General features: G+C 40.5%; 1 protein-coding gene across 41 annotated transcripts in view; it reads right to left on the bottom strand.

Annotated features, from left to right (window-relative positions):
- Positions 1 to 1,443: 1,443 nt before the first annotated feature.
- Ank2 (ankyrin 2) overlaps positions 1,444 to 20,676 on the bottom strand; it is a 583,460-nt gene continuing 564,227 nt past the window's right edge. For 24 of the 41 annotated variants that reach the window (XM_029474797.1, XM_029474817.1, XM_029474813.1 and 21 more), the window contains 11 exons: positions 20,140 to 20,214; positions 17,791 to 17,922; positions 16,668 to 16,811; positions 14,819 to 15,071; positions 13,206 to 13,494; positions 10,306 to 10,398; positions 9,744 to 9,827; positions 9,468 to 9,632; positions 8,419 to 8,601; positions 6,555 to 6,646; positions 1,448 to 3,814 (listed from right to left, as the gene is read on the bottom strand). In XM_029474797.1, coding sequence (XP_029330657.1) covers positions 3,631 to 3,814; positions 6,555 to 6,646; positions 8,419 to 8,601; positions 9,468 to 9,632; positions 9,744 to 9,827; positions 10,306 to 10,398; positions 13,206 to 13,494; positions 14,819 to 15,071; positions 16,668 to 16,811; positions 17,791 to 17,922; positions 20,140 to 20,214 — 1,694 coding nt within the window. In that variant the 3' untranslated portion in view covers positions 1,448 to 3,630. Of the gene's footprint in view, positions 3,815 to 6,554; positions 6,647 to 8,418; positions 8,602 to 9,467; positions 9,633 to 9,743; positions 9,828 to 10,305; positions 10,399 to 13,205; positions 13,495 to 14,818; positions 15,072 to 16,667; positions 16,812 to 17,790; positions 17,923 to 20,139; positions 20,215 to 20,676 lie in introns of all 41 variants that reach the window. The other 17 variants (XM_029474804.1, XM_029474821.1, XM_029474810.1 and 14 more) reach the window with 3 other exon arrangements.

The following is a 20,676-nucleotide window of genomic DNA, read 5'->3' on the forward strand; positions in this document are numbered from 1 at the left end:
TTGTTTTTGCCCTGAGAAGAAATTGTATTACCTATTTATTCATGTGGTACATTGCAAGACTGTCATTGGATTCTGGTGTGAGTAGATAGGACTCAGAAATAGCAGCTCACCCAAGGGAAAGAAAGTATTGTTTTTAAGTAGAGATGATGGATTCAGTTTTCACAAAGTTGTAATATGCCTTTTTAATGAAAGAAAAATTAGCATTGATTTAGGTTTTCATTAAAAATTTGTTTAGTTTCTTTCCATCTGACCTATTCTCATGCCTGGCATTTGCCCATAACCAGACTCTCCATGCTGACATCAACTGAATGGCTCCCACGAGCAGTCTCATTTCCAATTGATGCTTAGCGTCTATGCATGTGTGTGAGTTTACACCTCTGTATGACTAATGCAGACCATTTACAAGCTATCTATCATCCTTCCTTAGATTAGAGGCTCCCTCAGTCCCACTTCTAAATATATTTTTGTAAAAGGGCATATGAGTCACAAAAGCTTACTTTCAAAACTGGGTTTGCACAGAAGCTAAGTATGAGAAGATACCGTATTTTCATATTTTCTCTTGCTATTTAATGTTCTACATCCACTGCCAGGCAAACCCAGAGTTGCAGTAAGTAGAAAGCAGAGCCCAGTAAGCAAATGACAGGGACACATCTACTGCTACTTGGGGTGGGAGGGCACAAACTTTAATACTCTGTTTTCTTATGGTGATCCCAGACCCAGAAGATCTTGTTAATGAACAAGAGACAATACAAATCTAGCTGGCTATTGTTGTTGCAGTAAGATTTAAATAAACTGACTCAGTTTTAAGCATTTCTTTTGCTTTCACTGTAGATATACAAGACAGACAGGACACACACACACACACAGAGAGAGAGAGAGAGAGAATGATTGATAATGCGATTTTGTTGTTTTGCATTTTAAAACCCAAACACTCCCAAGGATTACAATTTGACATATTCCTGCCTTGTCTTTGTATGAATATATTCCTTTAATTTCCTGTTCTCTGGCTGCAAAACAAAAAAGGAAATGCCAGGGTTTACTGCTGTCCCCAAAGTCTGTCTCATACTGCTGTTATTATACATAAATGGATCAAATTCCTGTGGCCTTGCCCTCTGTGCTACTGATCAGATTCCCCAGTTCCCTTCCCCCAACATCCTTAAAAGCTCCTACTTTTCATTTACTAGATAGCCTCAAAATTAAAAAAATCCATAAAAATATGTCTTGTTTTGCCCAGTTGAGTAACAGTAAGAATAAAAGTTCCTCGGGGCTGTAGTGAGCTAGTCCACATGCTACCGTCTGGCCTCTCAGAATATGATTAAATAAAATCACAAAGGAAAAACAAAGGTAATTCATGTATTTCTGTTGGCTTCATGTTGACCTCATTTAACAACCTCTGATTCTCCTAAAATAGACTGGTCATAAAGAAGGACAAACCACCACTGCAACATTTAACACTTATACATTTTATTTAGTTAAATCAGCCATTTTACAACATTGCAGCTATGTATTGTTAGTGTTGTATTGTTTTCCAATAACTAATACATGCCCTCATAGATATATTCAATTAGTGTTATCACCATGGGAACAAGATGCTGATTCATTAACTGAAAATTCACTTCTCACAGTATTCAAGTTTTTGATAACACAGCAAAAAAAAAAATTAAAATTGAAGAAAAAAAAGTGAAGAACCATTAAGTTGCCACAAGGACATCATCTGCACTGCAAATAACACAACAGAAAGGCTTTTCATGAGCTCCAGGGCAAAGATATGACAAGATGGCCACCTCATATCTCAAAAAGGGCTGCCACCTGCCTCTCTCTCTCAGTTTGGATGCCAAAGAACACTTTGTTTCTACGCAGTCCCCCAGAAAGTGCTAGTGCCAGGGACTCAGGAGATTTGGCTGATGGGAAACCTCTCTCCCAGGAAAATTCTTCTCTTGGCAATGTTACTTTAAAAGATGAAGTGCTATTGTTTGTCGTGTTTGTGTCTGACATTCCGAGCAAAGAGTCAGTTCTGCACACAGGAAAAGGCTAGATAGGACTGGAAAAGTTTCAGTCTCTGGAGGGTAGACTGTTTTTCTTTCTTTCTTTCTTTCTTTCTTTCTTTCTTTCTTTCTTTCTTTCTTTTTCTTTTAAATTTCATCTTCATTGAATATACTTTCTTTAACAAATAACTGATTCAAAACGTATACTGTTTATATGAATATATTTGTGAATATATTTATTTATATATGTTAAAATGCTACACAGCTTCAATCACTAGGGGGATTCGACATAGGGCATGGGGAGCACTCAGACTGTCATTGTCCCTTCTCTAAAACAAACAGAAAGTCACACAAATGCACTTCAGTTTCCAAGAGTGTCTGGGTTTCAAATAAATAAACCAAAAAAAAAAAATTAATGAGAACCAAATCTTCCAAGGATTTCCCAAAATCTCATCTGCAAGCTGAAGAGCAGACATGGCTAGAAAGTAGAAACTCAGAGTGAAAACCATTAGTGTAATAAGAAGATGTGTGTGTGTGTGTGTGTGTGTGTGTGTGTGACACTACATGCAGGTATTAGAGGAAAGATAAACTTGGAGGTGGGGAAAAAGAAAAGAAAAGAAAAGAAAAGAAAAGAAAAGAAAAGAAAAGAAAAGAAAAGAAAAGAAAAGAAACCACTCCAACATGGTGACAGCATTTAACCTTTTGTGTGGTGCATAAATCTTGTTTCCAATGAATTATCTACAGTGCAGTGGCCAGAAGAAAGTACCACCAGTAAGACAGCGTGGTTTGCTAAAGCAGCAATGAACACCGGAAAACTACAGTAGTTATAGCTTTTAAAATACCCTGCCAACGTGTCCAAAGTCAAAAACACCTGAAGGTGCTAGAACACCACCCCTGAAGCTTCTAGCACCAGAATACCTCACTGTTTCCATCTGCTTGCCTGTGAGTCCTTCTCCCTCTCCCTCAGGGTCGCAGTCCAAGAGCCAACGGCTATGGCTGACCAGTCCTAGAGACCACTCCTCGGGATTCTTCTTCAAGATTATGATCCTGACGGCTTTAAGAGCAAATGGCTACTCTGGAAGTTCTAAGGACGTGTCTAAGTCTGAAGTGTTTCTTCCATAGAACTGTATTACCATTCGATTGTGTTAGCAATATCATAATTAACCATTGTTCAGCAATATCTAGAGGCTTTTATTCCATGATGCCCAGTGTAATTATGACAGGCAGTGGTTTGAATTTTACTCTGTTGTTCGTCTGAGAATTTCGGCTATATACATTATACATAGATACCCTTGGAAGGATTCCCCTGTCGCTTGAAGAAGTCTGCAGGTGAAGTTCTTCTGATTCATGGAGTTTCATGGAGCTTGAGCAGAAGCAAACGATAGAGATGCCAGTTCCCAGGTTAGCACGGATGCTCAAAATAGTGGATACAGCATCCGGAAGGAAGGATGCTATCTTTGGTCACAAATTAGCTTATAGTTAGAGAGGGGCAGGGAGAAAGAAGGAAAAGTAGATGCTGTGTGTTTGCTGAGAGTGGAAGTGTCACGGGGTCCCAGTAATTAGGCCACTTCAGTCACTCCTGTGCAGAAATGGGAAGTTGCATATTGAGTGGGTTTGTGGTTTCTGGTGAGAACTGGGCAGCTCCTCATTTGGCCTCTTGTTTTGTGTTCTCCTTGCAGAAGTGCCGAAGGAGTTGCTGGAGATCTCGCTGGAGGTCGTCTTGGTCCAGTGCTCCGGGAACATCCTCCAGGTGCTCCAAGGTGATGTGTTTCCCCTGCTGGTCCTTCACCACAGCCCTCCTCTGTGTCCTGGCTTTACTCATTGTTGTCCTACAGGGAGCAGACAAGATTAATTAGGCTCTGCCTTCCCTGAACACCCAAGAACTTCCTGTTTCACCTTTGCATGTGTTTCTATTAGCATGTTTCTCGCGTTTCTCACAAATGAGCGTCTCTTGTCAGAAAGGACCCGCAAAACCTTAAACGTTGTATTTTGGAACAAATATTATTTTTTTCATCTTTTAGAAACACTTCATGGGAAAGACTCTGTGTGTCCATTTTATTTTCTCAAAGAGAAGCCAGGCCATATGACTCATGTTCCGGTTGAGCTGCACGGATCTGAAAGATCCTTGTCTGCTCTGAAATAACCATCCCACAGTCACCACTGGCACACTCAGAAAAATCATTTAAAATCGACTCACTTCCCAGACCTCAACTTTGCCCAAATTTTGTCTTACTAGCACTTTCCTGTGAGATTCAGATCTTTAAAAACTGGGATATTCTATCAATATACATGACAGGGACTACCAACAAGAAGGTCTCTGAAGCTTCCCTGGGAGTTGGCAAGGAAGGGAAAGGAAACGGATATGACTTGTGAGAGCTGACACTTCTTGTGTATCCTCGAGACCTCCATGTGCTTAAGTCCTGTGCATCCCTGCATGCCAGTCAGCCGGCTGCTCCCTTCCCTGTCGCCTCACGAGGCGCTTCTTTAGAAAAGATGCTGTAACTTACTGTTTTATTTCATACAGTTATTTTCTTAGATTCCCCCACTTGAAAATGATACTACAATTTGTTCTCTCTGTATTCTTCTTGCTTTCTACCTGTGAGAATAATGCTTCAACTGCAAATATGTGTTGAGTATATTCTATGTACGTACTATCCTATCATAGTTATGACAAATAAGAAAAACTGACTTTAGAGGATTTTAATGACATCCCACATCATCATCATCATCATTATTATTATTATTTAAAGTATTAGATAAGGGACTGGGATTCCTGAGCCTGTGTCCATATCTGGGAAGTCATGGACCTTCAAATCCAGCAAACAGAGAAGGACAAGCATTTTCCTAATGAATTCCCAGTGTTTAGAAGCTGAAGTTCTGACCATGGTCAATCCTGGAAACACGCACTGGGATGGCCGCGTATTCTAAAACTTTACTTCTTCCATAATACTTACAGCTTCCCTCTGAACATCCTTGGTTCCTTCTCCCTTTCCCCGAACCTCTCACTCTGGTAGATATTAAGTAAATTGTATTTTTCATTTGATGGCATATCTACATTGGTTCCTCTTGATGGAATATTCAAACTTGATTGCTGTGGATGCAACCAGTTTGTGTTATTTCTGGTGGTCCCCAGCAGTGCTGCTGCTTTTACTCCACAAAAGGCAAATATCAGTCTCTTTCTGTAGAAGTTAGGAGACATTTCATAGCTCTCTTGTCACAGGGCAGGCCTATAGCCTAGGACCCTTCCTTCCTTCCTTCTTTACCTACCTTCCTTCCTTCCTTCCTTCCTTCCTTCCTTCTCTCTCTCTCTCTCTCTCTCTCTCTCTCTCTCTCTCTCTCTCTTTCTTTCTACCTTTTAGTTTTCTATAGATGTATGCAGATGTTTATATACACACATGCATATGATAAATGTATAACTGAAGTGCTGCACCATAGAATTCCACACTGTCTGGCAGGGTAAATGCAAGGTGTCTGTCTATATCTTTGGCTTTCTGACCAGCACTGTAAAGACACAGTGAGTCAACTGCTTTCCAAATTTATTCTAGTTCACAGATCCTGGAGCACCAGGGTTTGTGAGGACTGTACAGTTTAGTCTGAACAATTGGACAAAAGAGTTAAATGCTCAGAACAGCAGAAACATTTTATCCTTAATTCATATAGCATTTAAAAGTTCTAGGAGAGCAATTACATTCTTCCAAATTCATAGCTGCTGCTGTTTCTCCCTTTTGAGCAGAGGGTGAGAGTATGACAGAACCTTTAATTTTTCTCTTCTAATTATTATGATTCAGAAACCTAAAATAGCCCCATGGGGTACTATAAATGATGATCTTTCTGCTCTTTTCAATGAGATGAGAAGCACAGTTATAACTTGGGTTCCCATTGTATCTTTCACTGAGAAGCTGAGAGGTCTATGTGTGTCCTGAGGCTTACAATAATGCCAGAGAACCAAAGAAGTGAGAGCAAACAGAAGTAAAGCCCAGTTCAGGCATCGAACTTATGATGGCACAGGCAGTTCACTGTGCCTCACACATATGGAAAAGGCTGCTCACTACTTGCACAGGCTCTTACCAAAGCTGCTTTCAGCAGCATTCGGTACATTCAGGATCGAAGGCATCAAACTTAGGCTCTAACTTCTTGCCACTCGCATGCAGAGTCATGAAACCGGTTAACGGTGAAAAGCAGATGCTATCCAAAGCCACAATAGACAAAGACTGAGCTGGATGTGGTTAGTTGCCAAGCCAATCAGTGTGCCATTGATTAGACTTCTTTTCATGTAACCTCCACATCTATGAACTTGGTGGTATACCCCACCTACTTGACTATATGGGCAATTTGCTTGAACCCAGAAGATCAAAGTGTATAAAGGAATGGCTTGCCATCGCCATGTCTCAGTATTAATCTGAAGGCATCAGTGGACATTTCAGGGGCAACACACTGACACATCCATGCCTGATCTGTGCCTTCTCATATATGACAGTCAACAGCCCAGAAGGGCTCTGCCCTTTCCTAACATTAGAACCCAGTTGTATCATGTTAGTTGGCAAAGCATCACCCCATGCTAACCCAAACCTCTTAATTATTGATCCATCCTCCTTCAGGATTTCATTCTCTACTAAACTGGGCAAGTAGACGTTCATATGGCTACCTGTGTAACCCAAAGCCTGAGGTAAGAAAAAGAGAAAACAAGACTTGATTCATAGACCACAAACATTAAAACAGTTTATTGCTTGACTAACTGTGGTGACACAGAAAGGTATCTGATGGAACGGAGGGCAACCCCTACAGGTTCATATGGGTATTGAGGTTTTAGCAACTCCCTTAAAATTCCACTGGTGTTACAGATAGTTTTACACTACTTGCCAAAAGCTTGGAAATAGCATCTAGGCCAACTGACTTTAAATGACTTCCTTGTTTTACCACACCACTTCTGATTGTGGAGATCTGAATGATAAAGGTCATGCTGAATGATAAAGGATAAAACCCAGAACATTCCTCAGTGTATAAGTATAGGACACAGAGTATAGCATTTAATTTTAAAAAAAAAGTTTTGAATTGTTTATATTTGTCTATGTGTGTCTGTTATCCCTTCTTCAACCCTTAGAACAGATGTGTTTCAGGATTGAGATAATTTAGTATCTACTGATATTCACTGCATATTATTAATGCCTTAGAGAAATCAAAGGCCATATCCTATAATCAGGTCTAAGGCATTTCAGTCACAGAGAATGAATATTTTATAAATTACATAAGAGGTCTTCATATTCTATGGGTTTTGTTGCAGCTCTTGCCCTTTGCATTCTAATTCTAAGCTGGTTTATACAGAGTCAAATTCCCTTTCCAGTAGCTCACAACATTGGCTTTATTTTGTTGTTTTGTTTTTTTTTCCCAGAATTCCTGCTGTTTGTAATCATATTGAGAATCTGTGGTTCTGACACTAAAGAGCTATTTCCTAGCTGTTGAGAATCAGAATGTAAACAATGACCAACACTTTTTAAGTTAGAATAAATGTAATTTTCATTAATACCCACCACTGAGGATATTAGCTAACAAAGATCAGTTCTACCCATCAATATGAACTAACCAGTACCCCCAGAGCTCCCTGGGACTAAACCACCAATCAGAGAAAACACATGGTGGGACTCATGGCTCTAGCTGCATGTGTAGCAGAGGATGGCCTAGCCAGTCATCAATGGGAGGAGAGGCTTTTGGTCCTGTGAAGGTTCTATGCCCCAGTATAGGGGAAAGCCAGGCCCAGGAAGCAGGAGTGGGTGGGTTGGGGAGCAGAGGGAGTGGGGAGGGGACAGGGGATTTTTGGAAGGAAAACTAGGAAAGGGGATAACATTTGAAATGTAAATAAACAAAATATCTTTTAAAAAAAGATAGTTCTATCATCTAACAGGAAACACATTCTGCACTATTATTTATTTACTTTTAAAAAAAAATTTTTTTTTTTGAGACAGGATGCTACTCAGAGGTCCAGGGTGGCCTGAACTCATTTTGTCCCTATATGCTAGCTTTGAACTCATGGCACCCTGCCTTAGCCATATCAGTGCCAGTGTTCCAAGCCTTAGCCATCATAGCTGGCATTGTAATTTAACAGACATAGGGAACTTTGTCTGGACTCTGGAGACTCTGACCCCACATCAACAGGAAGGACTCTTAGCAGTCTGTGTTTCTAAGAGCCCTTTTGGGTGACATGAGTGAATGCCACTAGGCTGAGGAAATATTACTTTACTACACAAATTGTTTAAGAAGGAAAGCTGGTCTGTTAAGTTACCCTAACACCGTCCATGAATCTGTGCATAAAAGAAGCAGTGACAAATGATTCTCTTTTTGAACCCAAAGCAACCATGAAATGCACATGAAACAAACACAAAGGAAACATGAAACATGAAAGAAAAATAAACACAAAAATGAACCAAGGCTTCTGTACCTCTTCAAAGTCATCTTTGGCTGAAGGAAGGTCAGTGGCTAAGCTAGAGTCCCCAAGACTCTTCTCCATCCGTTCTCCATGTACCATGGTTGTTTTAACAACTTTGCTGACTCTACGGCCTTCTACTGGCTCGGCCTGAAACTGTGAGGTACTGGACAGAACGCTGGGTTCAGACAAAGTCACCTAATGAATGAAGGACATGTGACAGACAATTCCCAACTGATAAAAATGGAACAAACGATGCCATTTTCTGTGCTGTGAAATAAAGTGGTTATAATACTGGCTTTCTGAAAAGTGGTAGTTAGGAGTAAGAGAGCAATTGGTCTATCTGAGTGTGGGTTGCTAAGCTGGTTAATGGGTCAGTTGAATAAAACCTTACCAGCCACATTTCTAAAAGGCTGATAGGTGCTCTTCCCCACAATTATTTCTTTGGCAACATGAAGACAAACTCAACCCCTGAAGGAAAAGCATAAAAAGCTAGGGGACACAAGGTAGATGGCTAGATTGTCTCGGGTACATAATCATACGATTCTTACTATATGAATGAGTGCAGAACAGTAAGACTTTCAAATTGTGTGTCTATGAGAACCAGTGTGGGCGGTGGTTTGAAGCTTTCCAACAGGGAAACAAAACAGAAATTGATAAATGATAAAGCATGGAGTTTCAGATCATAATTTTAATGACCCTGAAATGCTGAAATCTGAGTATCAAACACAGGTCTAACGTGACCTTTGGAAGGCTGGTGTGCCAAGAGGGCCTAAGCACTGCAGTACACTTAGACACCATCTCTTCATGACACACATCTGGCCAAAAAAAAAAAAAAATGGATTTTATTCTCTTAAAATTTGACTTTGGATTTGTACTGTAATCAAGTATGAAGTAAATACAACATAGAAATGAGAAAAACCAAACAAAGACAGTGAGTATAATGGCCACATGAAATGGAGATTCAGTAGGAATGAACACCTTTTGGGTTTTATTTATTTATTAGGCCTATGTTTTAACTTTCTCTGTGCAATAAACTCTGCGGAGCTGGGTGGTGGCCTCACCTCTGACTGCTGGGTGTCACTCTTCAATACCACGCGCTTTATCACTTTGGAATAATTGTCCCCATCCTCAATGTTGACTGGCTCCTGAGGCATCCCCTGCATGGTAATCTCCTCCTTCTCTGTGCCATCAGAGGAAACGTACCGCCTAATGATTTTCCGGGTAACCTGAAAAACATTTCATGAGTCCCTCTTATTTTTGAGTTACGGTACCACACTAGTGATAGCCGTTATACAGGAAGACTGAGGTCAGCCCTGTACAGAGCCCCTGGCCAGTACCTTCTTCACCACGGTGTGTCCATTCTCATCAACATATTCTTCCTCTGTGACTGTCTCTGGGGGTATGTCAGGCATATCGTCTCCCTAAAGAGTGAGAGAAAAGTTACTTAAGTCTCTGGCGCTTCCTGAAGAATTACAGCCAAGTGTTTTTAATGTGAGGAATGTTAGAAAACCAGACAGAGGTCATGTCGAGAAGTATTGCTGAGATGCAAGATCCTGTCAGTTTGATTAATAAAAATTAAAACAATTAAGCAGAAACAACAAAAATATCATGCTCAGGAGAATCTCATTAAAGTTAGGTAAAACTTAACCAACCAACCAAAATGAATAAGCAAGAGGAGAAACAGGTGAAAGCCAAGAAGCCAAATCGTTCTTCTGCGTTCTGGGTCTCGGAGGTAGGCTGCAAACATCCTTGGCTCTACATTCCCTTAGGAGACGGAAGGCCGGCGGGAGCCACTTTCCATGCATGCACTACCTACGGAGCATGCTCAGCTTCTGTTGTTCTGGGTCACTTAGTGAGGGGAAGAGCTGTCCCAACGTGCAGTAACTTAAGAGCAGATACCTGGATAATCACTCTCCGGCGAACAACCCTGGTAGTTACCATGGCCTCCTCATCAGAGCTAGCCTCCAGCTCTCCTAATTCCTCTGTTAGCTCCTGGTGGAAGCATGCAAGAATCGTTGTTTTTTTTTTTCTTTTGTTTTGAGTTTAGAAAATTTAACCAAAGATTTTCTTGAGATAGGATCTCACTTGATAGACCACCCTGGCCTTGAACTTCCCATCATCCCCTCCCAAACTCCTGAATGCTACAGGATTCCTGAATGTTTACAGATGTGAGCCACTGCATGTGGCTGCCTTGTTTTTGCCTAATTTGCTATTGAGTCTTTCCTACTGTTTTCTGGATTTGTTCATATCCTATTCTGAAATTTTATGCTGGTGAAAAAAAATTGTCTTTTTTTTTTTTGGTGTGGAAAAATAGATGAGTGGTCATCTCAAGCCTCAACAAGCAAGGAGTTTCATTGCTTCCAGAATCATAGTCAAGTCCTGCAATCTGAGAGCTGTCAGAAAAGCCATGTCTCAAAATTGGTCCCAAAGATATGTGTTTCCCACATGAAGTTTCATGAATCCTTGTTCTTGAAACTTGTAGTAAAAGCCAGGTGAAGACACAGAGCCTAAGTCGTGCAGTAGACACGTGCAATCTGTGGACCAGTCCTGATTAGGCCTAGAATAGAATTCTTATCCCATACATGGTACAGTTTGTATTTGTACCTGGGGTTTCTGAAGGAAAGTCAAATTCCCTGGAGATTTTAGTTAACAGTACGTTTTCCTGGCATCAAAAGTGGTAGGCCTTGAATAATATTAAACTAGTTTTTCAAAGAAGTTCAGAGAATTCAAAGTTTGATCCAAAATCAGAGATGAGGCTAGGCATATAATTTTAGATCAGAAAGTATGTCTTAGGAGTCACAAACTGTCAGTTTTTCCTACTGGAACATGGCTTCTCTCCTCTCCTTTCCTCTCTTCTTACTCCCCCTCCCTCTACCTTCCCCTCCTTTTCCCTCCCTTCCTCTTTTCTTCTCTCTCTCCCTTCTTCCCTTCCAAGTTTTTTGATAGCATCTTGCTTTGTCATATCCCAGGTTGGTTTTAAAATCATGACCAGCCTGCCTTGGGTTTCAGAGTCCTGGGATGACAGGTATGGACTCCCCCGCTCACTTGAACCCGTGGCATTGGGTTTGTTTTCAAAGGAAAGGAACACATTCGATTAGCTTAATACATCTCAAAACACCCAAGTTACAGCTCTGCAACCTTCTCTTTGAAAGGAAAACATACAAATTTTAAAAAATTATACATAAATACATTCAGGAGCCTACCACCCAGCAACATGGTCTGACACTTTATTTATAATGATTTTTTTTTAAAAAAAATCTCAGGATATAAAATTTTGTTTAAAACTTTTACTCTTTAGAGGAAAGTAATTTCTAATTTAATGAGGAACACATTAGGATTCGCTCAGTCTACTCTCTGGGCTTCTCCAGGGAGAGGAGTTGTAAGTTCCTTAGCCAGAGCTGAGGTCTGTGGACTATCTAGACCACATTTGGGGAACCCGAGGTTTAAAGGCATTTCTTTTTTTTTTTTATATTTTTATTACATATTTTCCTCAATTACATTTCCAATACTATCCCAAAAGTCCCCCATAGCGCCCCCCCACTTCCCTACCCACCCATTCCCATTCTTTTGGCCCTGGCATTCCCCTATATTGGGGCATATAAAGTTTGCAAGTCCAATGGGCCTCTCTTTCCATTGATGGCCGACTAGGCCATCTTTCGATACATATGCAGCTAGAGACAAGAGCTCCAGGGTTCTGGTTAGTACATCATGTTGTTCCAACAATAGGGTTGCAGATCCCTTTAGCTCCTTGGGTACTTTCTCTAGCTTCTCCATTGGGAGCCATGTGATACATCCAATAGCTGACTGTGAACATCCACTCCTGTGTTTGCTAGGCCCCGGCATCGTCTCACAAGAGACAGCTATATTTGGGTCCTTTCAGCAAAATCTTGCTAGTGCATGCTAAAGGCATTTCTTAAGACAGCCTGTACTTCTGCCCACAACTTTAAAACCCTCTTTATGGCGATGTGTCATCATATACTCTCAGGCCACTGGTAGGCACTTGGACAATAAAATAAGACAACAGGTTTAGGGGCAGTGCCTTTTTTTTTTTTTCTAAGTTATTTCTAAAACCAATCTGAAGAACTTGCAAATTTCACTGCCAAGACGATTCTCTCCAGCAGAGCTGCTGCTGGGCAGACTAGAGCTCGATCTTCATGCTCCACAAGGGGGCAGGAAAGGAACAGCTTTGACAACCACATATTCACCATGCTGTGTGCAATACACACACACACACACACACACACACACACACACGCACACGCACACGCACACGCACACACACACACTTAACCCCACACACACATTAATATTTTTAACAAAGTTATACTTTTACACTGAGGATCATTTGGGTGCTAACCACCCCAGCTGCGCCAATGCAAGTGCTCTTTTACGTACAATGCTTACAGCCTACAGGCCCAGCATCACACTGGTACTCTCAGCAGGTTTGTTCATTACCATCACCAACATTACACACAATTCTAGTATTTTTTTTTTTAAAGCTGTGCTATACTGTTTCATTACAGAGTTTGTTTTTCTGAACAGATGGACTTCCCATGATAAAAATCTGAGCTCCCAGTACGACAGCTAACCTTGGAACTGTGTACCAACTCTTCGGGATTTACTGGCTCTCAAGGGTTTCCCATGTCCTGTTTAACTTACATAATAAGTCATTTTAGTTTTGAAGTTATAAAACAATACAAAATAAAACAAATAAAGATCCATTAATAGACAGAGAAACCAGGAAGCTGTGCAACTCTGTCACAGGTGAGGAAAGGAACACCAAGGAAGGAAGGCCTAACCTTTTGAAAAGCGGCATCACCATCCAGTCTTTCAAAGACCTGAGACTGGTCGTCTGTTGACTCAACAATGACCAGGCTAGTTTTCCTTGGAGAACTCTCCTCTTTGGGCTCAGAAGCCTCCTCAGGTTCTTGCACAATTGGAGAACCACGTTCGCTAGTCACCGGGGTCTGGAGACAAGGCTTTGCTTCCTCAGGAGGGGCACTGATGTCCTCAGGAGTCTTACAGAGAGAGTCAGGAACGGCTGTGGCCTTCTGAGTATCTTCCACTTCTGCCCCTGGTGTTGTTACACTGGAAGAAAAGTGCCAATTTACCGCTAAAGAACATTGGAAGGGAAAATAAAATTCCTCTTTGTGTTAGCCAAGATACTATGTGTATGTGCATACGTAATGCACACAAATACAGATAAATGTGAAAAATAGATGTTTACGTAACAAAGATTTATAGATAATGCTTTTGAAGCAAGCAAGAATGTTAGCAGAATGAAATAAGCCTTCGTTAGTGTAGTCAGTGTGATTGTAAATACAAATATGTCTATGATTTGATGGAAGGACCTGTTGGCATTGACACTCTCTAGCAGTTCTGAGTAATTCCCACACATCCTGTCAAACTCAGTTTCTAACTAAGAACATGTTGGCCTTTTCCACTCCTTGCTTTGTATCGAGCAGTTTTCTGTCCTGTCACTGATAACAGATTCCCTGAATGCCTTTCTAGGAGTCCTGGTCTTCCCACATTTTCCTTTCTATGTCTCTCAATTTTTTAACCTTTCCTGTATGTTCTCCCTTGCACTCTATTGGGCAGGTAACAGAGGATGGTACCCACAAGGAAGAAATCATTTCAAGTCTCCCTCGTCTCATATTTCAGTGACCATAGAACAAAATGCACTCAATGTCCATGGAAATACTGGGCTGTGAGCTCTTGACACAGTAATGCTGCTTCTCCTGAGTTCCTTTGTCTTCGTGGATAGAGGTGTTGCTCAGGCAGATCTCTCATTTACCTGGTAAAGATCTGAGTTGAATGATGCTCTAGGATCCTTGTAAGACAACAAAGCCTCTCTAGCCGTAGTCTTACTCCATCCTGTCTCATACTAATGGTATTGGATTCTGGGTACATAATTTATGTTACACTGTTTTATACTTAGATAGCTTTGCTTAAGTACTCATGGGCTGCTGTTCTCACATGACCACTGTTCACACTCTAGTGTAGTCATGGTACCATGTGGAAGCATTCCAACAAGATACAACAATCCCGTAAGTAATGACAGTGCTCAGGAAGGAGTGCCCTGCAAAGGTGAGTCAAGGGCTTATCTTTCACCTCTGATTCTATTAAATAAGTCACACTCATGTAGTTAGCATGTTATCTAGATGTGGAAATGGAGATTTGAAGCATTTTGGGATTGTCCAAGGTCACAAAACTAGAAGTTATCTTGGGTAGAATGGCCTCACACAACACTGTCACAATTATGTATCTTGATTATTTCCGTATTTCTACGACACAGCCTACGGAGCTGTGAGATTTCTGGAACTTTCCCTTGCAGGGCTGTGCTCCCTCTCACAGTTGTCACAGTGGCTGCAATTCTGGAGCTGTACTTAACAGACTTTCTTAGGAAACTCACTAGTATTCCTGCTGGTCTTGGGTTTTCCCTGAGAAATCTTGTTGAACTGGCTCCTGGTGCATTTGGGGAGACAGTGCTGCTGCTGGGCTGTCCCCTTCAGTTTTGGGGAGGCAATCCTGAAATGTGGAATAACCGACAGATATGTCTTCCTCAGAGACCATGGGTGGGTGGTCGCTAGACTCGCTTTCTTTGGAAGCCTCCTGCTCCTTTTTCTCCTTGGAAGCACAGAGCTCATCTGGAAGGACTGAAAATCCTGCAGGGGAGAAAATATTTATGAGTCTCACTTATGCTGGGGGTATATTTGTTAAGGGTCATTATGTTCCACATCCTGCTACAGGAGCATTTCTTAGAAAGACGAGCAAGATACTGTGCCTGACTTCAGCATGCCCATCACTCTGAAGAGCCTAAGGAGGGAGCAGTCAGAAAAAGATTCAGAGTAATGGGGTCAAAGGTGCCACAGAGAATTGTGGGAGCACTTCCTCAATGCTAAAGTGTCTGAAGAAACCCTAATGATAAACAGGCATGTCCTGTGACAGTCCAGTCAGATTCCAAATGGTAAGAGGAATCCTTACCAACTTGGGTTCAGTATTCTTTTTATGTAGACACTCTTATGCAGAGTTAAGAGTTAATGATGAGTCATTGAGAGAGATCTAGCTGGGGGTGGGGTGGGGAGACATTATGGAAAGGAAATGAAGAGAGCAAATAAGATGGGGTTGGAAAAAAAGATTAATTATTTTGATCAAATGCTACCAAGGCGTGAAGGAACTTGAACACTGGGGATTTGGTTCTAGGGAAATAATTACTGGAGTTTATTAGATGGACCAGAGTAGTATAAACAGTTCTCAGGAGACAGGGAGAAAAGAAGAAACAGGGCAGGTCTAAGGAGAAGGGAGAAGGGAAGCAACAGGGCATTCCATCCTCTCTCTTGAAGGGGTTTCAAGGAAGTGGACAGAGAAACAGAGTAGACACAGAGGGGAACAACTTAGAGGCAGAAGAGCTAGTCGCTTTATTTTCCTTTCAAGGACAGAAGTCTCAAGAGTATCGCAATGGCTTTAGACATAGTTCCAATTGTAAGAGCCAGATGGATGCTTGCAGGAATGGAGGCCTTGATTACTAGAGGACAAGAATCAGCAGAAAAGATGTAAAAGCTTTAGCAAAGAAGGGAAGTTAGTATATTGTGGCAGGAAGGAAGGCAGAGTGTATATACTCAGACACCTTATCTTGGTAGATCTTCTGGTAAAAAGGTGTGAAGATAGATTTACGTATAATCCCATGTGTCTACCAAATTGGAAGTAAACTCAGCAAGTAAGAAAAACAAGGGGAAGAAAAATGTTGAGGATTTGAAGGAAGAAGTGAAAGTACAAATCAGAGAGGAAAGGGGGCAGGAAGAGTTGGGAGAGGAGGGGCAGACTAAAAACACGTAACAATAAATTCAGTATAAATGAATACTTATAGTTGACAAGGCCAGTGGCCAAGGGCTCCAGTGCATCTGAAGAATTATTGGTTCAGAAATGAAGAAGGAAGCATGATGCTTAAATATTGTAGAAATTGCATAGCTACTGATTATGGTGTGTTGGTGCAGAACTTAAAACTTGGTGATTAAAGTAGATTTTAAACAAGTCAGTATGAGAAGTTCCTTTGGGAACAAAGGAACTGAGGAAAAAGGAACTGAATGGCCACCTATGGCAGGGAGACAATGAGGAATGAGCAGAAGGGCCACCATGGACTGAGAAAGGACTGAGGTGGCATGAAAACAAATACACCACCACCAAAGATTTGTTGCCTGAACAATGAAGGCAGTAGGTCCAGCTTTTGTATTATCCCCTATCCCCAAGAGACATCACTTAACCTTCACTGTGGTCCAGTGTAATGGTCTGCTCTATTTCTGCATAGCTGCGGCCCATGCGCTCCTGGAGGGGCTCTGTGTTGGTCTCCAGGAGATGTACAATGTCCATCCTGTTGATCTTGGTGAGGCATTCGATGAGGATAGTATCTGAGACATCGGAGAGAAGACATTCCTTACATCTGAGATGTACTCTTTTTAGGATTTTTTTCATTCAGTTGCTTTACTACGTTACTGGTATTCAAATAAGAACCTGGCAAAGCCTAACAAGGATCTTTGTAAACAGAGGCAAATAGTGATGCATGCAGTCTGCACACTATAGACCCTAAAGGCAGCATTGCCAGATGACATCCGCCCAAACTGGAATCTAGGTAAAAACAAAGACTTTAAGTACATCTCAAATACAGTGTGAAATATATTTATATTAAAAGATATTTATTACTTGTTTTTAAGTTTATTCAAGTGCCCTTCTGTTTTTATTTGCTAAATCTGTCAATGCTTCTAAAAATGAATGTAGACCAAAAAAAGGACAAAACAATATCCAAAAAAAAAAAAACAAAAAACAAAAACAACCAAACAACAGCATCCATAACAAAAACAGTAATAGGTATGAATATTTTCATGGAGAAGTGAAAGAAAGTGCCGAACTTGTACAGCAGCTATGATCTATTGAATTTCCCATTCCCCCCGCCCCCACAGGGTCATAGTATAAAGTATCAGTCATCATAGGGAGTATCTATTTGGTTCCCCTCCACCACAGACCTAAGTGACTATAGAGGAATATAAACATAAACTGAAGGCAGATACATCACTCATAAATAGTTATAACTACACAATGTGCCCACTAACCATACTTTGAAACTGTTTGGTCTCAGTGAACTTTCTGTTGGCAGCTAGTGCTGATATCATTTCCAGATAGTTGGCATTGTTCACAAACATTCCATGCAAGATTCTTCATGGAACAAGATTATTCTAAAACCGATAGAAGCTTGCTCTCTGTTTCATCGGCAGTGGTTCTTAAAATTGATGACTCTTGACAATTTCTTTTGTTGATTTTATAAGGATGAGATCACTGGGTGACCCACTTCTAGCTGAGATTCCCCCTCTACCGTGATGTTCCCCCACCTACCTGTGGCATGCTTCCCATCCCTCTCCAGCCAGTACTTGAGCAGTGCATGGCTCTGATCTTGAAGGGAGTTGGGGTTCTCGATTCGAATTTGGTGAATTTGCTCCTCAGTGAAATCCAGTTCTCTTGCTAATTCTAGAACAACAACAAAAGGCTACATTGTCAATACACTGAATTCAGGTTTACATTTCCATACCTTGTTTCTTGAAGTCTAAGCAATATAAGGCCTTGTGCTGCTATGAGCAATTTGTGTTAGAAGTGACTCATACACAAGTTTGACATACTAACACTCACTAACCCTCACTTGCTCACTCTCACTCTCCATTAAAATTGGATATAGAATTGATCAGTGCCATTATAGAAGTAGGAAGGGTAAAGGGGTATGCCAGGCGTGGTGGCACACACCTTTAATCCCAGCACTTGGGAGGCAGAGGCAGGCAGATTTCTGAGTTTGAGGCCAGCCTGGTCTACAAAGTGAGTTCCAGGACAGCCAGAGCTACACAGAGAAACCCTGTCTTGAAAAACAAAAAACAAAACAAAACAAAACAAAAAAAGGGTAAAGGGGTAAAATGTGAATGAAAATCAGACCATCATCACTTGTTCATACTTTTAACAAAGATAATAAAAAAATGAAATAAAATAAAATAATAAAATAAAATAAAAAACAGGAGAAACAAAGCATTTCTAAGTTTTACAATTTTTTAACTCCTACAAATCCTGGTTCTGGAAATGTGTGCAAATACTGGCTGTAGCTAACTTACAGTGATCAAGTACGCTTTTTTCTTCATTTGAGGTGCATGAAGGAAAGTACTTGGAATTATTAAACTTGTGTAGGGTGGAAGCCAAAACGTTTCTTCAGTTAGGTGTAGTGATGTCCACCTTGAAACCCAGCATGTAGGAGGTAGAGACAGGTGTGAGTTTGAGGCCAGCCTAGTCTACATAGTGAGTTCCCAAATGACCAGAGCTTCATAGAGAAACCCTGTCACAAATGTTCCTCCTACAAAAAGTTTCTTTATTCTACTATTAACATTCTATATGAATAGTTAATGCTTTGTGCATGCTATTCTAATGTGTAGGTATACAACTGTGTATAAAAGCAATGACTTCTATTATCTAACTGATATATTTCAACACTAAAAATATCCTTGATCTAGTAATTCTGTTTTAGAGATCTATCTCCTTTTCCTTTTCTTTTGTTCTATTTGGTTATAAGGTTTTCAGTTTTACCAACTTTTCTATACCTATTACATTTAGTATATGTATGGATGTATATGTATTCAAGGAAAATAATGAATTTCTAATATGCCAACTGGGGATATTTTGGTATTATTCTTTGCTATAAATCCCTCAGATAAGCATCTGGTGAGTATTTCAATATTATTCTAAAATTATTCTATTATTTCAATATTATTCAATATTATTCTAAAAGTTAGAAAATGGCTATTCCTATCTATGGCTTCCAGTCATTTATTCAAAATTATCAATCATCTTTGAGAATAGATACTTATTTACTACCCAATATTTAAGAAACATGGCATTGTAGTAACTTTATGCCATTTGTCTCAGCGCAGCGTATCCAAGTGATACATAAGGAACCACATCAGAGTTAAAAACTGAAAATAAGAAGGTGGGCTAGGCTACAATGTTACCTATTATTAAGTCACAGGCAAATGAGAAATATCTTTTAAATTCATAAATCATGATTTGTAAATAACAGTATGGGTTTAGAATTCAGCTTTTCTTAATAGATCACTGAACACATACTCTATGCTTCCACACCCCTGCCTCAAAAATAAAAATCAAAAAAAAAAAAAATCAGAGCAGCATCTCATTCATAGACATTTTAACATTTTCCCAGAGCATAGGTTAGTAACAATTTACTCTGAAAGACACCTGACATCAAACATCAAAAAGAAGCAGCTCTGGTGACATCTCGAATGTTATGAAAATTGCCAGGCATGGTAGCTCACACCCTTATTCCCGGCACTGGGCAGGAAGATTACCATGATCTTAGGTGTGCTTACGTGACATAGAAAGCTCCAGGTTGGCCTGGAAGATAGAGTGAGAACTTGTTTCAGGAAAACAAAAACAAAAAATTTTAAAAATTGAATCTAAGAATGTGTGAAGCCTGGCCATCTTGAGTCTCAAAGTCTTCAAATCTCAAGTTCCAAACTGCAAACTGTTGAGAACCATCTATCAGCTATTGCAGTCAGATTTGTCAACTCATAGATTTTTCTTTGCCTAATTCCATATAGTCTTCCTCAAGAAAAGTAAAGGAAAAAATAGAAAGGATCTTGAATGGGATGTTCAAGGTTCAGGTTTTCTGTAGAAACCCTGGGTCACACCAATTACCTGTCCAGCTGAAGCCAAGGTGATCAGCAATGTATGCCAGCCTTTCTTCCATCCGCTCCTGCTCATCTTGGGGATCTACAGAAGGTCAAAAACAGAATGGCCAAAGAGTGTCTGGGACAAGAGGGGAACCATAGTACTGATCATCCAAGAAAGGAAGTCACTCAATCTAATATCTAATAGTCGCACAAATTAGCTATCGTGGCTTAGGTCATATGAAGTGGTATGTTTTCTGATTTCTGGGATAAAATGGGGAATGAATCCCATGTGGTGATTTGCGGAAACCATTTGCTTCCATATCCCTTTAATGAAGACTTGTACCTGAACAGAATGTCTAGTTATCTCAGGACTTTCCTTTTATGCTTTTGAAGAAGGAGAGCAAAACAACTGTACACTCACTGCATACATGAAACCCCAGAGAAATCAGAGATGGGCTACGGAGGTGGAGTAACTGGTTGAACTGTACTACCCCTGCCTGTAGACCTGTCAGTCACCACCACGTCCTATCTGAAAGAAAGCACAAGGGATTATCTTAAGCCT

Source organism: Mus caroli, chromosome 3 (genome assembly GCF_900094665.2).
Source record: "Mus caroli chromosome 3, CAROLI_EIJ_v1.1, whole genome shotgun sequence".
Taxonomy (NCBI): Eukaryota; Metazoa; Chordata; class Mammalia; order Rodentia; family Muridae; genus Mus; species Mus caroli.